The following is a 21,851-nucleotide window of genomic DNA, read 5'->3' as shown; positions in this document are numbered from 1 at the left end:
CCCCACCTCTTCCCTTAGTCTGGAGGCTACTCGCTGTTCGAGCCTATGAGCAATAACGTTCTTTTACATAAAGTCCCTATTCCTAGCACTTCTCCACGTGTCTCAGTCTCTACTGCTCAAATATCTCAACTTGGTTCCAAAAGTCTCTTTGCCCAGCAAGTCCCAATTCCTCTATTGCCAGTCCAAGTTCCTACATCTCCCCTCCTCTGCAGCTAGTACTAATTTCTAACCCCAGCCAAGCTCTGGATCTTGTCCCTGTTACATTTGGACAGCTTTCACCTCCAGATAGCTTGGGCTTGCTGGGGGACACTACTAAGTACATTGGAGAGAGAAATATTTCAGAGGCTTGTAAGGTGAATTTGGCCAGTTTTTCATGGCAGAAGGTTCATTCTTTATACTAGGCCCTGCTCTAGAGCTTGGGGTAAGAGAGTTTTTCAAAGAAAAGGCCACCAGCATTTTTAAAAATGGGAAAACAGTATACTGTATTTACTTGAATACAAGATGACTCCCCTCCCCCCCGACCTAATAATTAGATTCTATAATTGGAAAAATTATGATTTCCAGGCATAGAATCTAATTATTGGAGGTTTGCCTTGAATTTGTCACCCTCCCACTGCTACAGCAGGGAAAATAAAATGGGGGTGAGGTAGTTTTTCTGCCCTCAGCCCCTCTACTTCCTCCTGCAGACCTTTGGTCCCTTCCTTCCTGTCAGACCCTCGTCTCCCTGAGCATGTAGAAGCAAGGAGCACATTTGAAAACACTGATCTTGAAATAAACATACCTGTAGTAATTTACAATAGACTTAGTTCACCTAGAATTGATGCATTTTGCACTTTTTGAAACTGCTACAAGTGTTAGCACAGGTACTTTTGTATCTAGTTATAAATAGTACAAGGCGAAAGATTTATGTGATCTAAACTACATATGATATTAGTCCAAAGCCAGAAACCTTATGATTTACCATATAGTTCATTGGGCTTGGACCCCAGCAGAGTCAACAGCATTTAAGCCAGGGTGGGCAAAATGGTGGATCTGTCCAGCAGCTGGACTCCATTTCCCAGCAGCCCCTGCTGCATGACTAGGGCCGGTCTCCATGGAGACCCCAGCCACAGTTGTGTTGTGATAGCACAAGGCTGGTGTTGCCATGGAGACTGGCCTCAGCTGCGCTGGCAGCCCGCAGAGCAGGTCAGAGGGCTGCTCCAGAGCTGCTGGGATCTTGTGGCAGGGCAGCTTGATCCAGGGCCAGGGCAGAGCCGTGACCTGTAGCCTGCACACTCTGGGCAGGGGTGCGTAGGCAGCAGATTGCGGCTGTGCTTCAAGGAGCCAGGGCATAGCTGCGATCCGCTGCCTATGCGCCCCTGCCCAGAGCATGAAGGTTGTAGATCATGGCTCTGCCCTGGCCCCAGACCAAGCTGCCCCCTCTGCAAGATCCCAGTGGCTCTGGAGCAGCCCCCCGCCTTGCTCTGCCAGCCTGGCTGGGCCCAGTCTTCATGGCAACTCCAGCCTTGTGCTATTGCAACACGTGCTAATTAGCCCCCAGTCATGACTCGAACTGGGTGTTTTTGTCACAGTCTTGCCATACTCCAAGCCTGCCAAGCCTATAAGCATGCTGCAGGTTTTTTCTCCCAAGGTGGAGAACCTTACATTTTTCGGTGTTAAACACCATCAGGTTCTCATCTGCCCATTTCCTGAGCCTGTCAAGGTCTGCCTGGATCACCCTCCTGTCCTCAGGAGTGGATGCTTTACCCAGGAGTTTGGTATCATCAGTGAACTTGGCCAGTCCACTTCTGACTCCAGTGTCTACATCATTAATGAAGAGGTTGAACAAAATAGGTCCAAGGACAGAGCCTTGAGGGACCCCACTGGTCACAGGGCACCATGATGATTGACTTCCGTCAACAACCATCCTCTGGGTCCGACCATGGAGCCAATTCCCCAGCCAGTGGATCGTGGTGGACCCGAGGCCGCAGCGGCGCCCATTCCCCCAGCCAGTGGAGCGTGGTGGACCCGAGGCCGCAGTTGGCCAGTTTTGCCAAAAAGTGATCAAGGTCGAAGGCTTTTTTTAAAGTCGAGCTATACGACATCAATCTCTTCCCCCTTGTCCAGGTGATGGGTCACCTGGTCGTAAAAGGAAATGAGATTGGTCAAGCACGACCTACCCGCAACAAACCTGTGCTGGCTGTCCCTCAGGGTGTTGCCATCGACCAGTTTGTTAAGAATGGCCTCCGTGATGATTTTTTCTGAGACTTTCCCCAGGATAGAGGTCAGGCTGATGGGCCTGTAGTTTGCTGGATCCACTTTCCTCCCTTTCTTGAAGATAGGCACCATATTGGCCTTCTTCCAATCATCAGGCACTTCACCAGAGCACCAGGAGTTCTCAAAGATCTGTGCCGGGGCTGAGCTATCATGCTAGCCAGCTCCTTGAGTACTCTGGGGTGTAAATTGTCAGGGCCAGCTGACTTGAAGGCGCCCAGCCTCAAGGTTCCTTCACAAGGTCAGCATTGATGGAGGGCAAGGAACCACCCTCACTTAGGTGTCCCTGTCCTGTAATGGGCAGGGGCATCCCATGGGACTTGTGAAAGACTGATGCAAAGTACCCATTTAGCAAGTTGGCTTTTTCCTGGGCGTCGGTTGTCAGTTCTCTCTTTTGGTTTAGCAGGGGTCCAATGTTGCCCTTGCTTTTCTTCTGGCTCCCCACATATCTAAAAAGGACTTTTTATCAGTTGGAGTTCCATGGCATCCTTGGCTTTCCTGGTTTGCTCTCTGCAGGTCTGGGCCAGTGCAGAGTATTCCTCTGTGGATGTGGATCCCGTCCTTCATCCTTTGTAGGTCTGTCTTTTTAGACGCAGGAGGACCGCCAATCTCACTGACAAGCCTCCTGAGCTTATCAAAATTAGCTTTCCTGAAGTCGAGGACTTCTGTATTGCTTACTGACTTGCCAGCTTTATGGCGGATGGTGAAGGTGACCAGCTTGTGGTCGCTGTCACCCAGCTTCCTATTGATCATTAGGTCACTGATTAGGTCGTCCCCGGTTGCCAGTACCAGGTCAAGCAGTGCTTTGCCTCTTGTTGGCCTGTAGACTTCTTGAGTCAGGTAGAGGTCATCCACGCACGTGAGGAAGCTTTGCGACCGTTCAGATTTGGCTGAGTGATGACTGGGTAGTTGAAGTCCCCCATGACAACCATGGACTGGGAGTGTGCAGCCTCAGCCAATTCCCTGGCGAACTCCTGGTCAATCTCTTGATTCCGGGAGGGAAGTCTGTAGTAGACTCCCACAGTTGTATATCCTGTGCCGTGTTCCCCACGGATTTTAACCCAGAGGGTTTCTAGTAGTTTACTCTGGGTGCCAATGTCGGCTTGTAGGGACGCGTAGCTCTCCTTGACATGGAGAGCTACACCTCTGCCCCTTTTGTCCACTCGATCCCTCCTGTACAGGCTGTCTATACCCGTGGTCCAGTCATGGGTGGAGTCCTATCAGGTCTCCATTATCCCTATGACATTGTAATTATTTGTGTTGAGTAGGAGAACAAGTTCCTCCTGTTTATTCCCCAACCTCCTGGCATTGGTATGCAGGCATGCAAGTGTCCCCTTGGTGGCCCTTGCCTTGCCCGCAGCTTGCTCTAGGGCTGGAGCAGGGGTAGGCTCCCTTAAGTGCCTTGGCCTGCTGGCTTTGCAAGGGTTGCTCAGTGGGCCAGAAGTGGCGGTAGTCCCCCTGTCCCCCAGCGGGCTTAGTTTAAAGCCCGGTGGAGCAGGTCAGCCAGTCTGGCTGAGAAGAGCCTCCTCCCCAGCGGAGAGAGGTGGAGGCCGTCCCTTCCCAGCAGCTTGCTGCCTCTCTCACTGAAGAGCGAGCGGTGGTCATGGAAGCCGAAGCCTTCTCGATGACACCAGTGCCGCAGCCTTTGGTTCGCTACCTCGATCGTCCTCTCCTTCCTCAGCCCATAGCCCGAAACCGGAAGGATCGAGGAAAACACCATCTGTGCCCCCAACCCCTTTAAGCCCTGCTTCCAAATTCCTGTAGCGCCTCATGACCCGGCTGGGAGGGTTCTGAGCCATGTCATTGGTGCCCACATGGATGAGGAGCATAGGGTAGTGGTCAGTGGGCTGGAGGAGTTTAGGGATCTTCTTTGCAATGTCTCAGATACGGGCTCCTGGGAAGCAGCAAACTTCCCGGGCCAAGGGGTTGGGGCGGCAGATTGCCCCCTCCGTCCCCCTCAGGATGGAGTCTCCCACAACAAACACTTTGCATTCTGTGTTAGGGGGAGCGGGAGCGGTAGCTACAGTTGAGCCTGTGTTGCCTGCGGGAGCTGGCAACTCAGCAGGCTCTGCTGTGGCTGCAAGAGGTTCGGACCTGTTGCAAAGCTTCAGCGGGGCAGGGGCCTTGGTGTGGCGGGCCTTGGGGCCCTTGACCACCTTGGTCCAACCCTGTGGCTGGACAGAATGGGAGGTCCCCGGGTCCTCCCTTGTCCTGGAGGGAGACCATGGTCTACTCTGTCTTGTAATTAGCTTCCCTCTGGCCAACTTCCAGTGGGAGGACCTTGGCTACACACCTACTTTATGGAAATGTGGGACTCCTCTCTAGCTTGCTGCTGCGGCCATAGGCTGAAGGCAAGCGAGACTCAGGGGCATCCGAACCCCAACCCTCCAGGCTTGGGCCTGCACATAGGATGCCTGCCAATGGGTTTGGAAGTATCTTGAATTCCCCAGGGTGAAAAGTCTGGGGTGGAGAATACTTGCCAGTTGCAGCGCCACATATGGTGTTTGAATGATTGAACTTTGCTCAGTCAAAAGGATTTGGAACTAATCTGGCTAATTTGACCTGGAACATGAAAAAATTTCCAAAATATTAAAAAAAAATCAAAAAAAAATATCAGCCTTTTTGGCACCAAGGGAAGAGTGTTTGGGCTGGCTCTGGTCCTCCCGGTGTTGGCCTGGTATTGCAGTACTTCCAGGCCCGGTGCCAGTTCCGTGTGGAGGGGACATCTTTCTGTTTTTTTGTTTTTAAAGGACACACACACCACACATGTGTTCCCATCAGCATTTCTGGCATCAGGTGAGGGTTTTGGAGCCTGTTCCAGACTCTGAGTGCCAACTTGGTATTGCACTACCTGCAGGCCTGGTGCTTGTTGACTTCTGGGAGAGCAACTGCCTGTCTTTTAAGGGACACGCGCACACACACATGCACGGTTCCCATCAGCATGTTTGCCCCACATGGGCCATGCTAATGGGAATCTGATTAAATGCATTAACACACTGCTTTTGGCAGCAATTTAATGATAACCAGTGTATTTAATGAGGTTTCCTTGTATGTGAATGTAAGATGAGGGGGGTTTGGGTAACAAAAAAAAAAAAAAAAAAAAGTATTTAAGGAAATATGGTAGTTTTGCATAGTGGTTTGCTCAGAAATAGCTGAAGCGTTTTGGCTGAGAATTCCAGTAAAGTTTACTGAGAGAGAGCCCTGACATGTAAAATTCCAGTGCAAATGGGTAGTGTCGCTTTTAAACAAGTCTTACTCTAATTAAAAAATGAGCAGGCTTTATTTTGTGTTCAAGAAGAGGAAGGACAGATCAACTGCTAGATTTTGATGGGTGGTGAATTAGTCCTTTAAAAAAATACGCATATTAGAAGTAACAGGAACTTTCGAAATTTGGCACATGCTAGAACTATAACATTGAGTAGTAGTTTTTAATGTGACAGTGGTTCAGGAAGTATCATGTTTAATCTGTTTTTGTTGGCAATCTAGCTAATTCAAAACCAGAGTGCCCTGAAGGGTTTCCCTCTAATTAAGTTTTTATTTATTTTTTTCCTTTCGGTAGTCAGATAAATTGGAGCTGAAACAAGTGACAGCTTTACTGATGGCTCAGCAGACTGCACTGGAAATCGTTGTTAATATGTGCAGTAGCGAAGGTATGTAGGCATCTTTTCATTGCAAGTATTAACATAGCTTTTCTTGTTAGTAACATGTCAAACTTATTCAGATGGTTTTAGGACCTTCTCTAACTTGGCCTAATAATTATCTCATCCTTAAAGATGAACAAACATAACTATCGGCCCTTAATGCCCCTTATGGTGTATGAGTCTCAAAGCATTAATTTTGACTATTTTTTATTGCTAATTCTATATATATGTTTCAAACTTCCCTCCTCTTTGGTGTAAGATCTTCACAGATTAAGGCCAGGTCTTCACTTAAAAGTATTACTGGTGCAGCTGTGTTGTGGGGATAGAGCTTTTTTATGCTGTTGCTGTGCCTGATGAACCAGTATAAGCTATGCTGGGGGGGCAGAGAAAGACAACACTTTTTACTGCTATAACTGCATCTAGATATTGGCAAAGTTGTCCTGGCAAAGCTTTTTTTTATAGTCAGGCTCTACAACTCAGGTTCTCTTCCACCAGCAGTTAAAGTTCAAGTTTTGACTTTTTGGGTGGTGCTCTTCAAACCCACTGTTAAAAAGGAGAATGTGGATCTGGAGCTTCTCTCTCTCTCTCTTTTTTTTTTTATAGGAAAACGTTAAAAGGCAGCTTAGGAAATGCCTTTAATTTAGGAGCTGGAGAACTACATTTTTTTTGTTCGTTTGCTGGATTACAAAATAAAAAATGACTGATATTAAAGAAACAGAATAATGTTGAAAAATTGAATGTCTGTTTTCTGGCCTGTCTGTGTGAAGAATCTAACTCAGTGGATTAGAATCTCTTATTACTGCAAAAATACTAGAGTATTGTGTTTTACATTTGGGATTTTTTTTGCCTTTTTAATAGTAGTTTTATATAAAGCTTTCAGGCATGTTTGTTTCCTCTATTACAGCCATTGAGACTTCCTGTAGCAGCTGTATGTGAACATTACATTTTTTTCTCTAAGTTTTTAAATAGAGTGATCTTTTCCTTTAAATGTGTCCGTTTTTTTTTCCAGGAACTTCCCTAGTCATCTTACAATTGTCAAGAACAGTTTTCAGCAGTATAAACCTCTGGCCTGCAGGCCAAATATGGCCCACAGAGCCATTGCATGTGTACTGCAGGGCTCCCCCCGGGTACAGACATTTGGTGGCATGGGGGTGGTCGCCATTAATATAGCCCCACACGCCTGTTGGGATCCAAGCTGTGCGCCCTTCCCTCTGTAGGGTTGGAGCCAGTGATGCCCTTTTCCTGTGCATGCATGCCCCACCCCCCCACCCCCATCATCAGGTCGGGCCATGGCCACTTTTCCCCTGTGGAGCTGGCTGGGCCAGGGCTATGTCCCTTCTCCACTCCCCCTACCCCCCTCCTTCTTCCCTGCCAGGCCAGGCCATGCTCCTTTTCCCCTGGGGGGCTGAGTTGAGCCCAGGCCTCGCCCACTTTTCCCATTGGGGCTGGGCCATGCGTTTTTCCATAGGGAGTTGGGTTGGGCCCAGGTCATGCCCCCTTTTCCCCCACAGGGTTGAGTTCCGTGGGACTGGGTCATGTCCTCTCCTCCCCCTCCCCTGTCCTCTCGGGGGGCTGGGTGAAGCCCCCCTTCCCCTCCATGGGGGCCGTGCTCAGTCTTGGCTGCCTCCCACCCCCTTCCATGTGGCCAGACACTGGATATGAATCACCATCTGGCGTGCAGTTAGACCTGGCATTCACTGCCTGTCTGGCCCATGCGGGGGAAAAGGTTGAGAAGCACCACTAGTTTAAAACGTCAGTTTGAACATGTCAAAAAGTAATTTTCAAGTTAACTTCCAAGAGTCCTGTTTGTAAGGATATCTTCTGACTTTAATATTAATGATATAAAAACAGTAACAAAGCATTGTTTTATAATGGAGAGCACCACCACTAAATTTGTCTAGCCTCACCTCTCTTCCTGCCCCCACTTCTTTTATACTTTAGAATTGCATCCTCAGTTTTGTTTCTGTTGCTAGAAATAAACACCCATTTATAAAGCTTGAGGAAAAGTGCACATTATCTTCCTTCTTACTAATACTTCTTACTGTACTTTATGATGTAAACTAATAGTTTATGATTCTTGAAAATGATAATGTTACTGGTTTGCAAGAATGAAACTAGCTAGCATGAGCTGCTCTCCAAAACCACTTATTAAACAAAAGGAGATTTATTAATAAATCTTGTGTTCTGGTAGTCTTTAAGAGATTACTTCTGTAATTTGCATAAACCCTTTCTCTTTTGTGCTTTTGATGTTCTAGGATGTTCAGTATCTTTAAAGCTTTGATTCTGTATTTGAATCTATGCAGTGTTGATGGTCCCTGACCAGAGTTTTTGAGAATTAACAGGATTCTATGGGTGTGCAGATTGGGGTTTCAATCTTATTGCTCTTTCACTCAGAAGTTGCAGTCTTGTCAGGGAATTGTCATTATCTTGTGCTGACTTTGTTGTTCTGTTCAGTTTATATACTTTTTTTTTTTTTTTTTTTAACTGTTTCTACATCCAAATTTCATAGGAAGCAACTTGAAAAGAAGCTTCAGCATGAAACTTGTACTGACAGCAGCTGGGTTGTACAGTTAGCTTAGAGGGCTCTCCATATGCAAGATTTTTCTTGGAAAAATAGTTGCTTAATTGCAAAAGGAATAATTATATTTTTTCACTATCCTCCTTGGATAGTGACAACTGCCTAATTATTTTTCTTTATGTTTAGTCTCTACTACTTGTTTGTCAAATCTTGAGAAATAAAGAGAGTAGTCCTCAAATTCTGCAGTAAAATTTTCACTTATTCACTTTAATTTCTAGTGTCAGCTCCTGACCCTAATATAAAATTAATTGCATTAGTGCCCACATTTAGAAGATAACTTCTAAAGTAAACCTTGCTGGTTCTGATGAAAATGCTAGTAACACCAGATATTCCCTATGGTGTTTCTTTTCCTTTTCTAACAGTGCAAGAAAATCTGCACATAGTAAATGAAAGTACTTTTTAAACTGGATTTCCAGTCTAATGAACTGTAATTCGTAGGTTCTCTCCTTTAATTGGAAAATCTCTTGTGGATAGCTGCATATGCTGTTGTTCACTTGGTGTGAAATACAAAGCAATCAACCTTACTTTGCTACAGTGTTTTACCATCCATGGTGAGACGGAATAAGGTCTGTAGGAATTAAGCAGAATCTAGACACGGCTGTTCATTTAATTTTCAGTTGTTGGGGATATGATTTCCAAGCATTAGCCAATGTATTGAATTCATGGAAAGACCCAGTTCACTCTGGGAGTGGTGGAGTTAACTGGCTTAGTTTGAAACCTCCTTTTTTGGGGTTATGACTGGCACTGAGAAGCAGGAGGCTCTACACATTGCCTAGTTGGCTCATTTGTAAGCCATGAATAACCACAGTTGGCCAGGAAGGATGCTTCAGCATCTTTTGTAAATTTTTACAGCAGTTCCTCCTCCCTCTGCTTCACCCCTTATTCACAACATTAAGGATCTGGCAGTGGGGGAGACTTGGATTACCTGTCTGCCTCCCCAGATGGAGTTGCATGTAAGTAATATATGTATGTATGCAACTTCCTCTATGGACAGAAATGCTTCTTAGTACCAAGACCCAGTCTCTTCTAGAACGTATCCTCGTTAGCAGAACTACGCTGTATTTATTGTACCAGATACTGCATATCTTTGATTGGTGTGAGGAAAGACTGGATCAAGGAGACATTTATTATACGGATAAAGAAGCCCATTAATATAAAAGATTATATACTGCTCTAGTTTTTCACTGAATTCTGCTTACAAATATGGCCATGTTTTCCAGCCCCTGTTTGTTTGTTTCTGGAGCCCTGCTTTTTGGATGGGCTTTCACACACATTCAATAATGGCTGCGCTAAAATCAGTGTCACTTCAGGTACCTCAGACCTATTAGAACATTCTGTAAATGTGTATTGGGAAAATGTTTATATTAATGAAAAAGTTTAATCTTTTATCCTCTACATATGCACTCCTTGAATGAATATTGCTTTGTTTGATCCCATAGTCCATGACAGAGTAGACTGTTGCTTATCGACACCATCATTCCAGATAATTGATTTCTTTCCCACAAATCTATGCTGCTGCTTGAGCAGCCACAAACAATCCTGATGCTGCTCAAAGAGCCAGAGTAGCAGGGTCCCAGCAGGGCTCCCTGAGAGGTCACTGCTGGACGTGCTGTCAGGGACCCACCATACTCAGCACAAGTCAGAGTGGGAGCGGGAAGGTCGGGGGACTTTTAACTGACATTTTGGATAATCACCAGGCTGCTGCACTTAAAATAAAATAACATTAAAATAAGCATTAACTTCTGAAAAAGAATTAATAATTCAAGTAATGCTCATGTGAAGCACTTGAGGCTATGAGTGCTTAGAGTTCACTGCAACATGAATCCTTGAGGCCTTCTGTGCTGGTTGGCACGTGACAGCTCAGGGGTTGGGAATGTGTGATCTCAGATTTGTATTCTTCTGTTTCTCTGTTCTCAGATCCTTCTGATGATGAATGGGAAGAGCTTTCCAGCAGTGATGAAAGTGATCTGTTTATGGAGAATTCCTACGATGAGGGCAGTGGGCTGCTGATGTCTCCCCTCTGCCTTTCTGCTGAAGTTCATGCTGCACTTCTGAACTACCTTGTTCCCAAAAAGGTAGAACCTCCAAAATTTAAGCCATTCCTCATGCTTGATTCAGACCTTAGATTAGATCAGGGGTGTCCAACCTTTTTGAATGTGGGGCTGGATCATGAACTCTTTATCACCCAGTGGGCCGGCGAGCCATATTCAAACACCCTCTGTCCTGGGCCAGAGACCCTGCCTGTGCAGCCCTACTGCACTTGCCTGTTACTACAAGGTTCATGGTAGCTGCTGGTGGGCAGGGGCAGGAGGGACCCATTTTGCATCCAGCCAGCTACTGCCCCAGAGACTGAAGGAGAGAAATAAATAGCTCCACATCCCCATCCCCAAGCAGCCCCACAAGCCGGCGCTGCCCGAGGGGGGCCAGAGCGAGGCAGCCACTGCACCACAGGCCCTCACCCGCCTGCCCACACGGCCCCGCATACCGTGGTGCCCAGCCACCTGTGCACACAGCCCCTGCAGTCTCAGTGCTGCGAGCCTGGAGCGCAGGGTCCAGCAGACACCGGCTCCCGACGCTTCGCCCTGCAGAGGTCACGCCAAGACCCCACCTTCCGAGGGCCCCCCCCCCGGGGCTGCCCTGCTGACTGCCTGCGCCAGGCACCAGCTTGCATGACGAGCCGAGCCCTGTGGGGTTGAGCAGCTCCCCTCCCCCACCCGCCTGTCCCAAGCGAGGGACCTTGGGCCTCAGAAAATGGCTTGGCAGGCCTCATGACGGCCCACAGGCCGTATGTTGGACAAGCCTGGATTAGACCAAGAAATTTTTCCAATTCTTATGAACTGCAGGAAGACACAATTTTAATCAACTTTTAGCATTTCTCTTTAAAACTAGGTTTACCATATATCTGGGTTTTCCTGGACATGTCCTCTCTTTGGGTCCTTTGATCTCTGTCCAGGCAGTTCTTTGAAATATGAACAAATGTCTGGAGTTTTGCTGGTAGAACTGCATTTCCCAGCTTGCCCTAGCAGCGTGTCTGTTTACCAGGGATCCGGGTTTTCCATTTGCTGTGGAAAAATGTGTATTTTTCTCTTTAAAGGAGGAAACTGCAGGTTTCCCCTTGCAGACTGGCAGCCTTCCAGCAAGGAGCTGCTTGGGGCGCTTGGAGGCCGGGGTGCCATGTGAGCGCACATGCACATGGCTGGCATACAGCCAGGCAGGGTGGCGGGATAAGCCCTGGCATGTGGATGCAGCTAAGTCTATGGGGAGAGGGGGTTAGAAGGCAAGGGCTTGGGTACTGGTGGTGGAGGCTATGGCAGGGGTGTGTGGAGGGGATGGGTGTGAGGCAGGGTAGATGCCTCCTGGCACTGGGGGAAGGTGTCCAGGTGCTGGAGTTGTGGCAGGGCTCGAGGGGGAGGCATCTGTCCTGCAGCGGGGGTAGGGGAGGCCTTTGGGGGCAACAGGGAGCTCTGTGGGTGGGTCAGCGGTGCCAGGGCCCAGTGCCCATGTTTGCACAGGTGTGGCAGCTGGGAGAAACTGCTGGGGAGACATGGGGGGGCATGGCCAGGCTACCTGGCACAGCAAGGGAGTCCCAGCCCAGGGCGGGTGGTGCCACAGGCCTCCCCTCCTCCTCCCTCCAGCCTGTGCCAGGGATGGACTCGCTCTGCCGCTGCCCACATAAGTTCGAGCCGCTGCACTCAAGCCCAGTCGGGACAGGGGCAGCTGGGGGTCCCCTCTGGCAGAGTTGGGGGCAGTGAGAGGTACCAGCAGGGATTGGGGAGGGACTGTGGGTTGGGAATGAAGGGTGCCAGCAGGGCCCTGGGGGAACGGGGGACCATGGGTTAGTAGTGAGGGGCACCAGCAGGAGCAGGGAGCTGTGGCTTTAATTGACAATAACACTTGTTGTTTACCATAACAGTTAGAAACTGCCCCCCCCCCCCATCATATTTTCCCCTCCCAACAGGTATCCTCTTTTTTGGAACTGGAAATATAGTGACCCTATTAAAACCCTAGGTATGCATGACTTTGTGAGCTGACTTTTTAACTAATAAAATATCTAACTTGATTCCTGAAGTACAAGGATTTTTATTCCCATTTATACAAAAAAAAGTCATCTTTAAGCATATTAAAGGCTGTCTGCAAAGGAAAAATTAATATTGAATAATCCACAAAATAGATGTCAAATTCCCTCAATGGCAAGATGATGTGTGGTAGCAGGTGTGAATGGCAGAGTCAGCGCTGAGATGAGCGCACACCTTATTTCCCATTACCTGATTGTCACCAGAATGAAAGAACCTCACTGCTAAACTTTTTTTTTCCTTCCAGATTCTTGACAAAACTGCTTTTCCAAACAGTGTTGCTGTAGACCTCTGTGCACATAGCCCATCTTGGAAACCATTAATTAAAAAGTAGGTATTTTACTGACATGCTTTATTTTCAGGGTATTTATTAGGCTTGTGTCAAGTGGCTAGTATTCGCTTTGGATTTGGCCGATTCGGGGGACAGTGATTCGATTTGATGATTTGAATCACTGTCCCAAATTGATTTGGCTGAATCACCCAGGCCCATCCTGTGCCCGCTCTCCCAGCCTGGCAATGGTGTCCCACCTGCCCCAGCTCCCAGCACTTTGGAAAAAAAAAAAGCCCTGGATTACCGGGTCCTGCTAGGTGGGGGGGCGATCCCTGCTGCCCCCCACTGACCCATGCTGTATGGGGGGCTCTGCCATGAGCCTCCTGACCTCCCAGCTCTCCCCATGGATGCCCTGCCTGCCCCAACTCCAGCCATTTAAGGGGGAAAAAAACACTCCGGTGTCACTGATGCCTGCCCGGCGGGGGGTGACCCCCACTGCTCCACACCGTGTGGGGGGCTTTTCCACAAGCCCCCTGAAGCTCTGAGGCTGCTCCAGGAGCTGGTGAGTTCGGAGGGTTTTTTGGGCGTTTTTTTTCTTAAAAGGCCAGAGCTGGGGCAGGCAAGACAGCCATGGGGGGGCTGTGACATTGGGGGAGGGTCGGGGGGCTCATGCAGAGCCCCCCCATGCAGCGGGGGGCAGTGGGAATCGCCCTTCATCTGGCAGCACCCGGTGAGTGGGGGCTTTTTCTTTTTTAAAGCACCAGAAGCTGGGGTGGGTGGGGCAGCTGGGGGTGCATGTGGGGGTCGCCCGGGGGAGGGAATGGGGATGGACGGACAGACTGGGGGAGCAGGCAGGGGATGGGACCTAGCAGGGGTCCTTCCAGGGTCCCCTCCAGCCTCCCCTCCCCTGCCCCTAATTACCAGCTCCAGCGGACGGGGACTGCCCGAACTATCGAAGCTCTCCGACTCTTTTCCGAAGATTCGGAGGGGTTCAAATCGATTCAGACCTTTTTATTTGTCCCTGGTTTGATTCGGGTTTGGAGATTCGGCCACCGAATCGGGCTGAATTTCCTCTGAATTGAATTGGCACTTGAAGCTTCGCACAGCCCTAGTATTTATAGATTTTTTTTTTTTTTTAAACGTAAAATTGAAATTGAAGGCTTGGCATTACAAGGAAAGGCCTGTGCTGGCTTACCCTCAAGACTGGACCATACTGGCTTCCTACAGTATGAGTCAGTAACAAAATACAAATATTTCCCTGCAAGTACATTATCTCAAGTGATCTCATAAATTATATCCTCTGTCCAGACTTCCTATTGGAATGTAAGTTCTTTGCTTTCTCAAAAAAAAGATTATTAATGTACAGAGTCACTAAAGGCATTCTTTTTGCTGTTTATTCCAGGTTGAATGTGGTCCAATGTAGAGCTCTAACATGTCTCCATAGCATTTTGTTAGTAGCAGATGTGGATTGCCTTGGAGGATCTTCGGCACTTCAGTCACTTTCACAGCACCTGTCCCATTTAGTTTTTTCTCAGTCAGGTAAATTTCAGATCATATTGTTAAAGGGTTTGATTGCCTCTATTATAATTAACATGCAATTCCATTGTGTTTTATGTTCCCTTCTGAACACCACCTTCTGAATGCAGGAATACTTGATATTGGCAATAAGTTGCCATGCCCAAAACTGATGTGGCCTGTTTTTCTAGGAGAGCCCTGATCGTGTACAGCATTGGCGTGTAGCATATTTTGAGCAAAAGGAAGTTTTTCAAAAAGTGGTCACATCAGGCAACTCCAGAATTAATGTGTTTATTACAATAGAGAAGGGGAAAGGGTTGTTATGTTTCGTGGGACCTGGCTTATGCATGTAGGTGTGTAGTTTGGAAAATGCAGTTAGGCAAGTTTTTTAAAGGTGTAACAGAATTTAACATTTTGTTTTTAAACTAGGCGTAGAAGCTGTTTACTAGATTTCCAAGAATAGTAGTGGTCTGTTTTTGTTGTTGTTGTTGTTTTGTTTTGGTTTTTTTTTGAATGAAGACAGTCTAATGGATGATGTTCTTACAAAAATGATGTTTTAAAATAGGACACTTCACTAAGATTAGACTTCACAGAAATGTCAAGACAGCAGCATATTGGGAGGCTTAGTGCAGATCAGAATACCACAGGTAGTTTAACACTGTTGGCGATCTGAATCACTTAATATAACTGTATTTTAGTAGAGTGTTTCTTAAAATTGGTGAAAATTGTTTGTATCCACATCACTGACTTGCTTTCACTGAGCAGTAAAAGCCTGTTAGAGTTCTGGAAACTGACTGAAAAGTATGTTAGTCATAAGACAGGGCTTAAAAAACTTAGCTTATTCATGACTTTAATAATTCTCAATCTCTTAGCCAACATTTAGGAATCCCCCTGTTCCCCCTGCCCAGAACTCTTAGTTCACAGCTGCCAGCAATAGATAGATATATATCTATCTATCTATCGATGGATGGATGGATAGATATTAGCATAAGCTTTTGTGAGCCCAGGCTGTGAAAGGCCATCACATGTCAAAATGCACAATATGGTATGGTGCTCAGTGTAAAAATCTTCTAAAAAAAGGTGTGTGTGTATAGGTTGTTGCATACTTCAGGAGCAGGATTGTGATCTCTGTGATTCTACATGTTGCAATGCGCAATAATCAGAATAAAGAAAGCTTTTAAATAGTGTTTTGAGAAGTGAACAGTTGAAGAAATGTGGTGCCAAAAAAGAACAGCTAAAAGGAGCCTGCTTACATTAATACGGAAATATTAGCCCCTCATTTTCTGCTGTGGTGAGATTTGTAGGATGAGCTGCTCCCAGCTATAGTAGATAACATGTTAAGACAAAGTAGGTTCAGGCAAGTCCTATAACACCTGATGAATTACGTGGACTGCGGGACAGGGGCCTAGCTGCTTAGTTTGACGAGAAACAAGCTATTATTTTGGCATGAGTCTGCGATCAGCAGCCTAAGAAGAGTAAAATGAGACTATAAAAAGTACTACATTAATATACATGTAATAAGATAATTGGTGTTGTTGGGCAGTTAATTGTTAGTTAATGTGAGCATCTACATGTGTGTCCAACTGCACTTGCTGTTACTGCGCAGTCATTTAGCATTTGTTTTAGCTGGTACTGCAGAGTCCCAGCACTGCACAGGTCGTTTTCTTGACTTTACTGTGCAATAGCAACGATTGACTTATTGCTTATTGCTACTATGCAGTAGTGGTGGCGTCACGGTTCGTGCCTGCTGATGCTACAGCAACGTAGTGTCTCGTGTAGACACCCCCAATGAGAACAACTTAAATCACAGAACCAGTATTTATTGCTTCACAGGGAAGAATACAGGTCCCAAAGAGAGAGGTCAGTATTCTGGGATTAGATTAGAACTTCAAATCCAAAAGCATGACAGTCCTTCAAACCTGTTTAAGAGATCTGGGATTACGTTTTAAAATACACATGAAGCTCCCCTTTGGTTATCCTGTTAGTATTGCAGTTGTGCCTCCGATGTTGGGGTGCTTGGTGCCAGTGCTCAGCCAAACCTTAATTTGGTTTCTGATTTTCTGATTGCAATTTTGTGCTGATACATGGGTCACTCAACATCCTAATCTTGGGTATCTCTGGTCTTAGTTTTTAGGCATAATCTGTGACTGTTGCAGGCACAGTTGATCTTGAACACAAAATTATGGTTTCCCCTTGCAAGTCTAAAAGTCTAGTCTCGAAAAATTTAGCTTTCAATATTCAGTAGTGCCTAATAGATGGAAGAGGCTGGCGCAGAAAAAGGAACCTTGTTTTTCTTCAGTTTGGAATGTCTTTAAAATAATTTGAAGCTTGTTTTGGCTATGTGTTGTTTTGTTTTCGGACAGTATTTCCTAAAGACGCTGAGTTCCTAGAAGCTGTAACTAGTGCCTTGAGAGCTCTCTTGCAAACAATGGCATCAAAGAACATATCACAGGTGAGAGACTTTTTTCCAGTCTTCCTAGTTTTCAGCAGAAGGCCCCCTCTACATGTTACATGGATTATGCAATTACCTAGTTAATTGCACAGTTTATTTAGACCCGCTACATGTGCAAATTAACTATCATGTCTTAAAAGGGTGCACCCAGCTGTAAAATTAGAGCTGGAAAATGTGTAATAATTTTATAGCTGGTTTCTATCCAACTTTAATTTGCATGTGTAGCAGGGTCTGTGCCTTTAGCTAGGAGCCCCGTAAACTGACTTGGCTGTCATTTGGAGGGGTGCATCATGCACTACTGTGGCTGGGAGTCCCCCAGCTGATATAATCCTGAGCTTCCCCTACAGTGGCAATGAGGTGTGATAGGATGTGATGCTGGATCCCAGAATTGAGCTTCCTGTCATGCACGTGTGGCATTTCGGATTAATATAAGGGTAACAAAAATAACTATAATGGCTTGATGCCAAAGACCCTCCTTGGTCAATCCAGCTATTAATGGGTCACTTGAGCTGGGGCATTAAAGGTGGCCAGGTAGTAGGTTGACCACATTGTTGCCTTGTGTGACACAGATTTTAGAAACCTTGCATTAACCACAGTAGCTCAGTGGGCTACTAAACTCATGAGGTCCTTTCATAGTTTTCATAGGATGTTAGAGTAGATGAAGGTTTGACAATTATAGCTGGCAAGCTGTACGTGGCCTGCCATGTAGTTGTATCTGGCTGGTGTCAAGGTAGGGTGTCACTGGCAATTGGAGGATGGTGGGAATTGATGGTATTTAACAGCAGTCATGTCATGAGCGCAGTAGCAGCAGTTGGGGAGTGGGGGATGCAGCAGCAGCTGGGTCACAAGTGGTAGCCTATCTTCAGACCATGCTGCATTAATTCAACCCACCACTCCTGGTAGGTTGCCAACCCCTGGACTAGATGATCTAACAGTTTCTTTTGACATTAAACTCTATGAATAAAGCCTTTCTGTATTGTGAACTCTAATGGCATAGAGAGAGGTAGTTAGCTGAGTTGGTCTGAAGTCAGGCAGAAAGCAAGGTAGGTTGGCACTTTAAGGATTAACTGAACAGTAGTTTATGGTTCTATTTTTTTTCTTCTGCTGGGCCAGAACAACAAGCCTCAAGATTGTTCTGGAGAAATAGCTCGAAGAGTACAAGGACACTTTATCTTTATGCTTCGGGATTCACATGTTTCATAATATTTGTGCTGATTATCTGATGTAGGATTGTCTGAATATCTTTTATGAAAACATATGATTTAAGTATTAGTCTTATAGTAGTGTTCCTTTGGAAGTTTTAAATGCATCTGACAAGTGCCTTTTGTTTCTTGTTTTTTTTTTAAACAGTGCATAACTCCTGAGCAGCTGATAACTTTATGTGAAGCTGGAATTCAGTGCAGCAATGTAAGTGTTAGAGTAAATGTAGTTAGTATCCTAGGAATTGCTGGGAGTGTGCTGGCAAAAGTAGAAGATTCAGCTGAAACACTAAAGGTAATATACATATAAAAAGTGTGTGTGTGAGAACCCAAACACTTGTTTAGCCAAACCTTTTTTAATGTTGTGTTATTTAAAAAAAAAAAAATGTCTCTTTCAGATGATTGGGAAATTTCTTCTTGAGGTGGCTGTGAAGGACTCTTCACTTGTGGTAGCTGGAGAAGCTCTGGATGCACTTTTTGATGTTTTTGCAGATGGTAAAGAAGCTGAAACAGCAGCTGTTGAGATTAAATTGCTCCCAGCACTGAAAGAATTCCAGCCAGTCTTCAAAATGAGGGTAGGTATCCCTTATACCAGTAAGCAATTTGAGGTTTCAATGTTTACAGTGTGGATTAAGATTTGAAACTAGTTTAGTTGCTTATGCTGTTGGGAAATTAATTTTATTATGAAATATGCTCACTCAATCTTAAAGGATTCAGTATGAAGAAAACACTAACCTCAGAGTTCTTGCTAATATGCGTTTGCGTTCCTTTGGCACATTTTAAACAATGTGCATAATGACTCAAATAATGCCATGTTATATCAGGCAACACTGTTGGTGTCCAAGTCATTGTTCATCTCTTTCTGAAATCCTGGTAAGATAGATTTTTCAGAGGAAGAGAGGGCCAGACAGAATCTCTTTTTGAGGGACTGGAGAAAACTTTCTTTTGAAAGTAGTCTGACTTTTTTGTTTGTTTGTTTGAACCTGAGAATCTCTAAGTGTGCATATATTTATCCAGCTGCTGTTTGGTTAAATACTGTTTAGCTAAACAATAATCCTTTCTTGAGAATACAGACTGAAATTTCCAGTTCACCAAATTTAAATATTTGTATGTTTAGAAAAAATGCAAATTATTGAAAAGAATGTTTCATGAATTGGGTTACACACTGGAGTGAACTTAATAAGTTATTGCCTGTATATCATTTTTAAACTCTTTAATTTTTAGTTTTGCAGTTGTTGGGTTGCATAGTATCCACTGGCCTGGCATTCTGGAGTATAACATTCTGACTATCAGAAGTAGGTGCCAGGCTCCACTAATCAACTTTTTATCAAATCTACAACTGCTTTGTATTACTTACAGAATATATAAAAAGTCCAATATTTAGATCTTTTCACTACAATGGCTATAGAAGATAAAAGCACATTTCAGATCCATCTGTGAAATTAGATGCTGAGAATGTCACGGGTCAGTTACTGTATATACTCAAATCTAAGATGACCCTGAATTCAAGACAGCCCCCCAATATTTAAATTCTGTATATGGAAATTTTATCAACTTGTTCATAATTTTCCAGATAGAATCAAGTACTGGGGGGTTTGTCTTGAATTTGTGTGTCCACTTCCCCCCCCTCCCTCCCCCCGCCACAAGGAGAGCAGTAGCTGGGAGTCAGGCATCTCCCCCCAGTCACTGCTCCCCACACACACACTCCCTGCAGTCTCTGCTTTTTTTCCCTCCTTCCCCTTTATTTTCAATTGCTACTTGGACTCTGTTCCTTCCCCGGAGTACAGCACACGGAAGTGCAGGCCTTGCCAGGCTATGCAGCAGTGCAGTTGCTGCTGATTGGTGGGGCAGGTGATAGAGTTTCCATGTGCTCCCTACCCAGGAGGGAATCCAGCCTGAGCAGGAGCTGAACTGTGCCTGACAGTAAGACGGGCTGCAGAGGGCAAGCTGGGGGTGGGGTGGGGGTAGGCAGGCAGCTAGCTGTCTGGGTCTGTGTCTGGCCTTGACCTGATCTCAGGACCAGAGTAAGAGCTCCAGCACTTGCCTGACCTCCCCCCGCCCCCCCATAGGTGAATCTAAGATGAGTGGGGTTTTCCCCCATGCTGTTGGGGGTGGGGGGGAGGGTCATCTTAGATTCAAGTAAATATGTTATTAGTAATGACTACTTTTATTATAGGTGAGCAGTAAAAGGATTTAGAACATAAATTGCTCAGTCTGTGTAAAAGTGTGTGTGTATGTGTGTGCTCATGCATGCATGTGTGTACAAGCATGTGCTTGTGAAAGAGTGCAAGACAGTAGTGTCCTGCCAGAGGATATCAGAGTTCTTATAAAATTGGCTGATCCAGTCTGAAAGATTTGCCTTCTCTCGTGTGTGTGTGTGTAATAATCTCTCTCTCTCTGCAATATTTATATTTATTGCAGATACGGAAAGAAGGAAAAAAACAGTACAGCACGGACCAGTTGTGCGTCCTAGACAATATAAAAATGAATTTGAGAAGATTCATTGCCTATCAAGAGACATTGGGGAAAAAATGACTTTTTGAAAAAACAAAGGACTTTGAAAGCATTATAAGTAAAGGCTTTCTTGATTTTGATTTCCTCGTATTTAGAATTCTAGAATTGGAGGGGGAATGGGATTTTGTGTTGCTGTTAATGTTGCTTTTCTCATACAGTGTTTTTTATAATTCCTGGGTTGATGCAATATTAAAGCTGGCTTCAGCGTGTAAGTGCAGCATTAGTTTGAGACTAAATGTTAACACTGATGGAATGTACTCTTGCAATCTGGAGACCTGTAAATAGAATTTACTCTCCTTGTATAGAAATCTGTATTTTGGCACAAAATTAATTGAATAAGAAAGTAATAAAAATTATATCTTGGTGCATGGTAGGCCCAGGAAACCATAAAAAAATAGATACTTTGCAAAGGTCTAATGTTCAACTACTGTTTTAATGTTTATTGTTTGCTCTTAACAGTTTCTAGAGCTAAAAGTTTCCTAAGCAAAGTATGATAAGTGCATAGACTGTAACTGGCATTTAGATCTGTTGCCCTCAGGCTTATCAAAGAAGACATATCTTTCTACATGACCAGTAATTGTAGTTTGGGAAAACTTGTAAAAAGTACTTTTAAGATTTCTGAAAATCTGATTGATTTACTTCCCTCCTTTTAGAGCATATGTTAAGCTTAAAAGTTTATATTCAGGGAAGTATTAAATCTAATTACATACATAACTTTTTATATTGAGGTATGATAAAAACTATTTTTTATAATTGGGTAAATTATACCCCACATGAATTATAAACTGAGATTTGAGAGAGGCTTATAAAATTCATTATATATTATAAAATTCATTCACTATTTTTGAAGCATCATGTATGCATAAAGATAAATAGAAATAAACTCTTCTTTGTGAATTAGTTTTTATTATCTAAAATTGGATGCTTTTGCTCTCCTGAATTAAATACTTGATTAAAAAAAACAAACTTGGAATGTGTATGTAGCTTGGAACAACAGGGAACATGGAGGAAAATACAGACGATGGTCTTCAAAACTTTATTCAGGTTATTTGGGTTACTAAGGCTGAAGTTTAATTCTGTTCAAAATTGTTATAATTGTGATTTTTAATCCTGGCAGGCCAACAGTTAAACCAGTTTCCAAAGCAATTCCATATTTTCTTAAGTAAATCCTGCTTCCTTCTAATTCATACTATCTCAGCTTTTGATTCTTAATATTTCACTATCTTTCTGTTTATGGTTACTTGTCTGTCTTTGTCTTTTTCTTTGGTGATAAGCCCTATGATATCTACCTCAGATGCTTGGTGGTAAGCCCTAGGATATCAAATCAACTCTAGCCATTGTCCAGGTTATGGATA

At 44.8% G+C, this 21,851-nt stretch overlaps 1 protein-coding gene across 2 annotated transcripts in view; it reads left to right on the top strand.

The window, feature by feature from the left end:
- HEATR3 (HEAT repeat containing 3) overlaps nucleotides 1–21,384 on the top strand; it is a 31,519-nt gene extending 10,135 nt beyond the window's left edge. For both annotated transcript variants that reach the window (XM_025213612.1, XM_025213613.1), the window contains 8 exons: nucleotides 5,813–5,903; nucleotides 10,390–10,547; nucleotides 12,793–12,875; nucleotides 14,219–14,355; nucleotides 16,695–16,783; nucleotides 18,134–18,277; nucleotides 18,381–18,557; nucleotides 20,404–21,384. In XM_025213612.1, the coding sequence (XP_025069397.1) occupies nucleotides 5,813–5,903; nucleotides 10,390–10,547; nucleotides 12,793–12,875; nucleotides 14,219–14,355; nucleotides 16,695–16,783; nucleotides 18,134–18,277; nucleotides 18,381–18,557; nucleotides 20,404–20,517 (993 nt within the window). In that variant the 3' untranslated portion in view covers nucleotides 20,518–21,384. The remainder of the gene's footprint in view (nucleotides 1–5,812; nucleotides 5,904–10,389; nucleotides 10,548–12,792; nucleotides 12,876–14,218; nucleotides 14,356–16,694; nucleotides 16,784–18,133; nucleotides 18,278–18,380; nucleotides 18,558–20,403) is intronic.
- Nucleotides 21,385–21,851: the final 467 nt, after the last annotated feature.

The sequence above is a fragment of the Alligator sinensis genome, unplaced genomic scaffold, assembly GCF_000455745.1.
Source record: "Alligator sinensis unplaced genomic scaffold, ASM45574v1 scaffold933_1, whole genome shotgun sequence".
Classification (NCBI taxonomy): domain Eukaryota; kingdom Metazoa; phylum Chordata; order Crocodylia; family Alligatoridae; genus Alligator; species Alligator sinensis.
The sequence above is the reverse complement of the archived record's forward strand: the minus strand, read 5'-3'. Positions and strand labels throughout refer to the sequence as shown.